Source organism: Rhagoletis pomonella, unplaced genomic scaffold (assembly GCF_013731165.1).
Source record: "Rhagoletis pomonella isolate Grant_MI unplaced genomic scaffold, Rhpom_1.0 Rhpom_scaffold_00004, whole genome shotgun sequence".
Taxonomy (NCBI): Eukaryota; Metazoa; Arthropoda; class Insecta; order Diptera; family Tephritidae; genus Rhagoletis; species Rhagoletis pomonella.
In genome coordinates, this window is record NW_023458558.1 from 56724122 (window position 1) to 56734033 (window position 9912).

Sequence of the window (9912 nt, forward strand, 5' to 3'; positions counted from 1 at the left end):
ACCCGGGCCCGGAATAGACACAGTTCCTCAAAAGTTATTAGTTTTTCCTCTAAAGCTTTCTTTCGTTTTCACATGCCAACCGAACTACCACCTAGCAACTACCAGAAATCACCTGATAGCCACCCACTCTCTCCGCCGCTGTGTATAACAGTTATGAAGGAACGCATGCCTTTGATTAGTTTATAAACTGAGAAGAAAACGAAATCGCAATCAAGCTAAAAGCATCCATGTGTGCGTGAGATGGAAAAATAAATTCGCTCTCACAAATCTGCATGCATATATGACTGAAATGTACTGCTGCATGTACATTAGGGTGGTCCAAAATAAGTAAAGTCGGAATTTTAATGCTCTCACCCCTAGGATATTTCTATATCACAAAAGTATACCCCGATTTTTTATTTTGAAAGCAAAAAAAATTGTGAGGTCGTCCAAAGAGCTAGAAGTTTTCCTATTTTTTTTTTTTTATAGGAAAAACAACTTTTCATGGAAATGGTATGGAATTCTTGAAAATCAATATTTTTCGATTGGAAAACTCTCTCTTCAGGACACTTTCAATAACAATATTCAATTGTTCATTTAACCATTTTTTAATACTAAAGATTTTTTATTTATCCCCTCATTGCATATTCTGGCGTTTTCTATGAGTTTTGGCGGACGTATAAAATATAGTTACTATAAAAAAATGGTTAAGAAAATAATTGGGTTTATTATTGGGAATCTCCTGAAGAGTAACAGAGTTTCCCGGTCGGAAAATATTGATTTTCAAGAATTCGACGCCATTTCTACGAAAAGTTGTTTTTTCCCCATATAAAATATAACGAAAACTTTGAGCGCTTTGAACGACTTCTAAATATGTTTGATTTCAAAATAAAAATAGTGGTATATTTTTTTCGGTATAGAACAATCCTAGGTTGTTAGAGCATAAAAATTCCAACTTTAAGCTTTTACACGCATTTTTGGACCACCCTAAGGTGCATACATACACACATACATTCATACTGCTATCCCGGCTTCTGTTAAAAACTTTCATTCTCTTCATTTGACCACAGAAACACCAGCACCTCATTCGAAAAAAGCTTTTTTACATTAATTTAGCATTTCTGTTAATGGTATGCTTTTCCTACAGCTTTTACTATTGTTTACATTATAAACTTTATAATTTTTTCGAACCATTCCCATATATGCGACCACTCTTTATCATCCCAATCCCGTTGACACTACTCGTAATTAGTACGGTAAATATTTATATACTAGGGATGTTGAGAATGCAAAATTTTAGACATCCCCGGATGCGAATGCGGATGTCTAAAAGCTAAAATCCGCGGATGCGGATGCGAATGTGGATGTGAAGTATTTTTAAGAAATAATTTTGGTAAGAAAATGTATGTAAATAAAAAAAATGGAAGTAATTTGTAATAATGTTTATTTTTAGTACTTAAATTTCAAAATTGGAGCATATTTAATAAAAAGCAATGCTACTGCCTTTTCAGGTTACAGCCTGTTTCTTAAAGGGTCGTAAATCAAACCTGTGTCACTAAATATGTAAATGCTCGCTCGAGGCGAAAAATATCTGCGTGTGAAACTTTACCATATTTTAAATTCTTTTCAATGCTGCACCAGTTGAGAGGACTTTCAGTCATATTTATTAACGGACTTCCAAAAAAGGAGGAGGTTATCAGTTCGTCGGATTATTTTTGTTTTTATGTATGTTTCCGCATAACTTTGCACCACGTCAACCGATTTCCATAATTCTTTTTGCAACGGAAAGACGGAAAGGTAGTGTCTCAGAGGTGGTCCCAAACTAATATGGTTTAGATCTGATTATTTAATCATAAAATATATATATATCTATTTATTTTTTTAAGTCGGTTTTTTTTTGCTAAAAATTACTTGTTTTTTTTTATTGCGGTGCAGGAATAATTACTTTTTGAGAATTGCATCGGGGCTGCAAGTAGCGGACTTTCATTTGACATAACTTTCAATTTCGGGATATAGGCTCTTTGGAGCATTCGAAATATTAAAGTGTACACATTTTCTATACATTCAACAAATATTGGGCAAATTTTTTGATTATCAAAATGCTCGTAAACCGCTCGAATGATTTTGCTTTTTTTTTCTTTAATTAAAAATTCAAATTTTTTCCTTGGGTTTGGTATACGGGAAGTATTGGTTGGATATGTTATAGGTATGTTTATTTTATTCGTCATCATTTTGTAGTAACACGTGCTTGCGCTGGAAATGAGAAAAGGAGACAAAAAGTATGTGTGTGTAGGTATTTCGGCTTTTTGGTAACAGATGGCGCAATGTTTATAAGCTAGTCGCAGCGTATGTAGTACATATGTACGTGCTGATTGCAGTAAATGTGGAGTTGTCGCCCGATAAAAAAAAAATGTTATTCAGATTATTTTTAAGTCAAATCAATTATTATAAAGTAAAAGCAGTAAAAGTTGTTTAATAAGTTAAAAGACGAAGATATTACGAAGACGAGCACGAACACGAGGAAGAAGACTAAAACGAGGACCTAGGCTAATATAAAAAGCAGTGAAAATTTTTACAGTATGACATATCTATTATAAGCTGATGGTACATATGATTGCAATTAATGTGAATTTGCTTCTCTATTGCTAATTATTAGCATTTTGCAATTCATATTGATTTATTAAATTCAATTCAATACAATCAGAACGCAAATTTTAAGTACCGTTTTTAACTTGAATGTGATCTTAATAATATCACGTATTCTACGTTTAAGTTTATCGGCTGTGGCTCCTTTTTTTGATAACTTTTAATGGTTATTTTATGATTTTCATCTACATAGATCACAAAAGATTAAAATCGCTTATAAAAAACGCACTTTCTATGATAACGGTTAAAAATGTTCGAAAGAATAAAAATCCACAATAACAATCATTTCGGATCGAAAAAATTTAGTCACAATATAACGATTAGAGATTATCGATAAAATAAAAATCATAAAATAACACCTAAAGATGATCGAAAAAATAAAAATCGCATAATAACCAACAACGATGATCGAAAATAACGATTAGATTATGATTTTTACCTGCTCGCTCATAATGATTACGGTCTCTGCTCTAAAATCGATGTTTTCAGTCTTGCAAAAATTGTTCCACATCACAATGCCAAGCTATGAAAAATATATATATTTCGAGACCTAACCGCGAAAATAACAGATCATTTCTGCATTAAAATTTAAATTTCCAAAAAAGGTTATTTTCGTGGTTAGGACTCGATTTGATGTGTGTTCGGCCTCTTTTCGTGCCTACGGGCCTTTGTAGTTAAGTTCCGAATCCCTTACGAATACGTTTCTTTCGAAGCCCAGGCCCGCTGTGTTAAGGCCGTACCCAGACCCAGGGGTACCCGAAAAATCAAAGTTATAACATTAACACAAAGCTGCCGCACGCTTAAGATCAAATGAAAAGGTCGATGCAATTGCATATGTTTTGCGCAATACTGTACATATTTAAAATATAAGACTGCATTAGCCAAGTCAGATATCAAATCCACTTTCTTATGGCGTTTTCTTTTCTAGAAAAAGTGTTGCCTTCTTATTGCCCTTTCCTTAACTAGTATTTGTGCGTAGAGGGTACTAAAAAGGCAACATTTTTCGGTAATAAAAAAACGCCACTAAATATCTCGACTGCTTCCACATTGCTAATTAGATCCATATACATAATTTAATAATGTCTGTTCTTAGGTTACCAGTAGTAATTTTGAATACAAATATCCTGATCCCTATTTATCTGAAAACTATTAAAAATTTATAAATTAAAGTAATTAACTCATTTATTAATAGTTTTAAGTTGTAAATATAGAAATATGAGCATACACAAGTATTATACTAAATGTTTTTCTTTTAACATGGAGACCTGCATTGCAGCATAGCTTCGGCACAGAAATGAGGAAATTGAATGCACTTCAGCAGAAAATTATTGATTCCCTATAAAAAAGACAGATGAAAATGAAATATGTAATTAAAGGTAAAAATACATTTACTTAATTCACTTAAGTCATTCAAAGTTATACATACATATATTAAATATAAGTAGGGAGTCGAGTTGATATGAACTTGGATTTGATATTAGAAAAATTGAGGCTTTGGAGAACCGCTTTTTTCTTCATATTAGTTAAGGAAACAAATATAAAGCAAAGCTCAAACAATAATGACACTAAAAGCATCGGCATATTCCGAACCGCCCGAATAAAAGGACGAATCTAGATACACATATACATACATATCGTTACCTTAATATAGAAAGGCCCTATCTGACATCGTCGCTGATATACAAAAAGCCGTAACTAACTTAAAATCGAAAATTTACGTTTTAATTGATTATGATGCATTTGATCGCATTATATGGCCCCAAATCGTTTTATGCAATAAAAGATTTTAGTTAGTTACGGCTTTGTGCATTTCAGCGACGATGTGAGATAGGGCCTTTCTATATTAAGGCAACGATATGTATTATTTGTGGCGCAAAATATTTATATGAAGGCGTTTTTTAAGGTAATTGCAAAGTTAATTTAGCTTATCTATGCATAATGACGCAGAGTAACTAAAGCTTGACTTCTTCAATAGTATTACAATGACACCATTGAGCAAAGCATCATAAAAAATGCATTGCGATATCTATTACTGGCTTTTGTGCTGCTAAATTTTCTTTTGTACATATCTATGTATAAGTATGCAAGCAGCAGCGGATTTCAGCTGGTGTGCCCGGCGGCTATCCAAGGTGTCGGGGGTTTAGAGGATGCCGTGTGCTCTCCTACCGATCTATAAAAACATATACCGAGACAATAGTGCGATTCATAAAACGTGACAAAGTGGCATTTTTGGCAAAACCGCAACATTGCAAACAAAGTTGTATGAACGACCTATATGAAAAGCGGCCGTAATTTTAGTCCGATTTCAATAATTTTCAATGGTTTGCTTTTATATGGCAAGCACAACAACCATACCGAGTTTGGTACAAATTGGTAAAACTGTTACCGAGAAATAATATAATATATCATAAGTGGGCGGTGCCACGCCCATTTTTCAAAATTTTATTACGAACGTATTTCTTGGTAAATAATTGTTGCAAGCTTCAATTTTGAATGTATTAGCTTAAATATTTACTGAATTATCGGAGATTTCGTATTTCTCTAAATTACCGTTATATGGGATGTGGGTGTGGTTATTGTCCGATCTTAATAATTTTCGGCCATTTGGTATGGTGTACCAAGACCAACAACTGTGCCAAGCTTGGAAGACATTGGCTACCAAGATATACGCGGCTACGCCCATTTTCCAAAAATTTATAATATTCTTATTTTTCGTCTAAAAGGTATTGTAAATATCAATTTTGAGTGAATAATATTTAGTAGTTACTAAAATATCGCAGTTTTCGTATTTCTGAAAATTACCGTTATATGGGAAGTAAGCGTGGTTATCGTCCGATTTTCCCCATTTTCAATACCATCCGTCCTACGCCCGAAGGAAGTGCACGTACCAAGATTCGTTAAGAAATCTCAATTTTTACTCGAGTTATCGTGTGCACAGACAGTCACCGCTTAAGCGATTTCTCTATTCATTCTGATCATTTATGTATACATCTGTCTATATCTATCTCAATTCGTTTTGCTTGTTACAAACAACCGTTATGTGAACAAAGTTATAATACCCTTGTGCACAAGTGGCGTTTTCTTTTCTACAAAAAATATTGCCTTCTCAGTGCCCTTTACCTTGTATTTGTGCGTAGAGGAGAAGGCAGCATTAGTTGTGTTAAAAATTTTAGGATATTACAGAGCTCGCGGTCTTCCTCCCTCTAGGACCGGGGGCCTGTGGCATTTTGCCAGCTAAGCCCCCCATAAGTTACGCCTCTGACTATAGCAATATTACCGGCAATACAATTGTTTTCGAGGACGAGACATTTTCGTATTGCCGGCAACAAAATTTGTTTGGTGGGCAAGTACAGCCATATAAAGTTTTCGCGATTCATAATTTGTAGGGAAAAGCTGTAAGCTTTCATAATGATTTAATATGGATTACGGAAAGGGGTTTTACTTTTCCTGTGGAATTTCAAATATTTGCGATGTATTCTACTTACATTCCAGCAACCACAACAGGCTTCAAGCATATATAGGAATATATAAAAAAATGCACCCAGGAAAGCCACAAAAAAGGAAATGAAAATGAAAATCAAAAGCCAAAAAATGAACCAGATCGGATTTTTCATAATGACGTAGATGTAAATATACTTTAAATCACTCGATGATGCAGAAGTCCAACTTAAGTTTATTCTTTGCAATTATTAATGGTGCGGCGAGTTTCAGTTTGCTTGATTAGATGTTGAGTTTGCTTTATATACGTATGTTTGTGTTTGGATCTGTATTTTTGATATTTATCAAAAAGAGGCAATTTATAAGAATGTCAAAAGATTGTGAGATTGTGACATGTTTTGGTTTGGGTTGTTTTTTCCAAAGGTATTTTCCCAATATTTTTATTTATGTGAAAAAAAGTCATTCTTGTCCCAATTATTTTTTTTTTTCAAGTACGATGTGCTGGTATTTGAAAAAAAAAATTTGGGACAATGTCTTTTTTTGAATGACGTTCAATCATCCTACCTTTCCCTTTCATTCTTTGAAAGAGTTTATTAGCAAAGAAATAAAAAGGGTGAGAAAATACCTTTCCATCGGAAAGTTTAGGAAGAGTTTAGGTTCAGTTATTCAAGTTTTTCTTATACCAATATCTGAAAAAAGTTAAAAAAACAGCATCAAAAATCTGATTATTACGATTATCAATTTTTTAAAAATGTTTTTATGCAAATTTTTAAGCTTAAACCGTTTTTTCGTTTGAGGGGATTTAAAAAAAAAACTTTAAGAAACCATTTTTATTTATAAAAAACTTCATTTTTGGAGGTATTTTCAAATCGGTTCAGCTCACGTAAATCTTTATATTTTTCCGAAATATCTTGGTGGGCGTCTTAAAATAAAATAGATTTTATAGTTCCAATCTAAAAACAGTACCGATTTTTTTTGTATGAGGAGTGATGCAGTCTAATTTACATATGAAAGGGTTAGAATCGTAAGGGTCTAAGTGACAATTTTTGAAAATATAAGTTATAACCAGGGAACGAATTTTATGGAAATTGCCTTTTTTTCTGCTAAAGAGATAGAGTATATTCGATTAAGAATGTCCACGATTTAGCTTTCCATGATTCCATATTTACACATTTGATGTTGCCTTTTTTTTGCTTTTTTAAGATATTTGCCTTTTTTGCCTTTTCTACCTTTAGAAAAGTGATTATAGCATTACCATTTTTTTTGTAAGATTAAAAAAATATATTCAACAATTTTTATTGAGCTCGAGGCCGTTTTTTAATGAAAATTTATTGTGGAAAAGCGGAAAAACGGGCTCGAGCGCAATAAAAATTGTTGAATATAATTTTTATAAGGCCAAAAAATAACAAAAAACTATTAAAAAAATATACACATGCCCATGCGGCTTATAGAAGCGCAGGGACCTTTTGCCAAATTGGTGTTAGAAAAATTCAAAGCCGTTTTCTCAGCAAACGTAGGCTTGGAGACAATAACGGGTGTGGATAAAATTGTAAAGGGCGAGGAAAACGCCCATATTCCTGATAATATGAACGTTTCAAACCTCGAAGCGTACATTTAGTACATTCAAGGCTTTTCTTCGCGAAAATCGAATGAAAATGCTGCCAGAAAACTTCAAAATACATCTTATAGTTCAGTATTACTACAACTATACATTAAAGTTTTATGAGTTGGAAACTCGAAAGGATAAAATAGTCAAATATTCAAAGTACAAATTTTTCATATAATGATAATAGTTCATAGTTTTTCTCTTTTTACTTGTAATATAAACATTTCTAAAATAAATGTATTTTTTGATTGTTCTTCGAATTTTCTGTCTTTTTTTAGTGCCTTATTTTGCTTTTTTTGCAATACCTAGTGCCTTTTCCTGCCTTTTTCGCTTTTTTGTTTTGCCTTTTTTGCAATACCTATTGCCTTTTCCTGCCTTTTTCGCTATTTTACTTTGCCTTTTCCAGCCTATTTCGTTATTTTATTTTGCCTCTTTTATAGGTTTTTAAGTCCTAAAAATCCGTTCCCTGTTTATAACCATTGTACCTGATAAACTACACGACTATTCTCTTCCAGATCCGGACTTAATAGTAAATTAATACGGCCAATTAATAGAAAAAATGTGTGACTCACAAACAGTGTGGCCAGACATGTATTTTGGGTTGAAATCGTTGTAATTTCAATTATGACTTTATTACTCATTTGTACAATTTCGAATGAGACTTGATTTCACTTCTGGAATGGAAATAAAGTCATATGGTTTTATTTCCAAAACAAAATGGAAATAAGACCATATGGCCTTATTGCGTATGGTGTTATTGCACCCCACCTCTTTAAATTACCTATAACCTGATTAAGAAGTTTCACTTCAAAAAATTAGCAATTAGTTGAAAATCAAGGCCACGGACTATTTTGAGTAGTACATTCCAGTTTGGCACCACTGTTCGGCGGCCGTATTCTGCCCTATTAATGAAACACGACGGTAGGTAATATTTACATAAATATATTTATTTTAGCAAAAAACGTCTTAAACCAATTTGTTCTGAGTAGAAAAATGTTTGATCTAAATAATTGAATGGCCTCTAAATATGTAACTGCACGTAACCAAGTATTAAGTGAAGCTGTGGTTATAAAGCTTTGTAAACACACAAGCAATGCAAAAAAAATATGATCAGAATGAAAATTTCTTATTATCTAAGAGTAACATCTAGCAAGGAGACTTGCAGTCCAACATAGCTTGAGCGCAGTAGTGAGGAAATTGTATGCCTTGCAACAGTATGCCGTTGATACCCTGAAAAGATATGTAAAAAAGGATTAAAATTAAAAGACCAAATATTAATTTAAACACCAAAAAACTAATAAGAATAGGTTTACGTAACGTCGTTTAAAGTACAAAACCACGTATCGCGGTTCCGCCAAACCTCGTAATTGACATTTGTGCCAAAAAAGATATTTGCTGACCGGAAGCTCCTGGCATCAATCAAAATTTGATAACTATTTCGGCGATGATATCTCTAAAAGTGCATAATTCATTTAGTGATACGTGAAGAAAAAAATTATTCATATCACATCAACATGCATATGTATGTAATTATGGTTGATTAAAATAATCAAAATTTTTGTGAAGAAGCGAGATATGCTGAACAATTAAAACAACATCGATCGCAAAAAAGTGACGCATTTGTTATCTCAGGGACATATGTATGTACATATCCATACGAATGTATATACATTAGGGTGGTCCAAAGTAAGTAAAGTCGGAATTTTAGTGCTCTCAGTCCCTAGGATTTTTCTACATCGAAAAAATATACCCCTATTTTTTATTTCAAATAAAAAAATATTTAGATGTGGCTCAAAGCGGTTTCCAAGTTTTCCAAGTATTCTATATGGGAAAAACAGCTTTTCGTATAAATGGTATAGAATTCTTGGCGGACCTATGGTTACTAAGAACAAATGGTTCAATAAATAATTGGGCATTATTGGAACTATCCTAGGGGGTGAGAGTATAAAATTCCGACTACTTTTTCACATGCGTTTTGGACCACCCTATTGTGCATACATACCTAACAAAAAAATGACAAAACCACATAAAACGTTATCAGCACAATAAAATTAAGAAACGGCTTTTGTAATAATGACATCATCGCTTTAAAACATTTGTTGCTGTGAACAACATATGCATACATGTACGTACAAAGGATAAAAATCAGCTGATACTGGCAACACAAAAGTCCACGTGATCAAAGTGGTATAATAATGTTACGATTATCCTCGAAACCTTGAGGGATTACCCAAATATACTCG

The 9912-nt window shown here is 33.0% G+C and overlaps 1 protein-coding gene across 3 annotated transcripts in view; it reads right to left on the bottom strand.

Annotated features, from left to right (window-relative positions):
• Positions 1 to 3848: 3848 nt before the first annotated feature.
• Positions 3849 to 9912, bottom strand: part of LOC118737843 — an 8459-nt gene continuing 2395 nt past the window's right edge. For 2 of the 3 annotated variants that reach the window (XM_036468628.1, XM_036468626.1), the window contains one exon: positions 8596 to 8899. In XM_036468628.1, the coding sequence (XP_036324521.1) occupies positions 8816 to 8899 (84 nt within the window). In that variant the 3' untranslated portion in view covers positions 8596 to 8815. Of the gene's footprint in view, positions 3962 to 8595; positions 8900 to 9912 lie in introns of those variants that run through there. The other variant, XM_036468627.1, reaches the window with a different exon arrangement.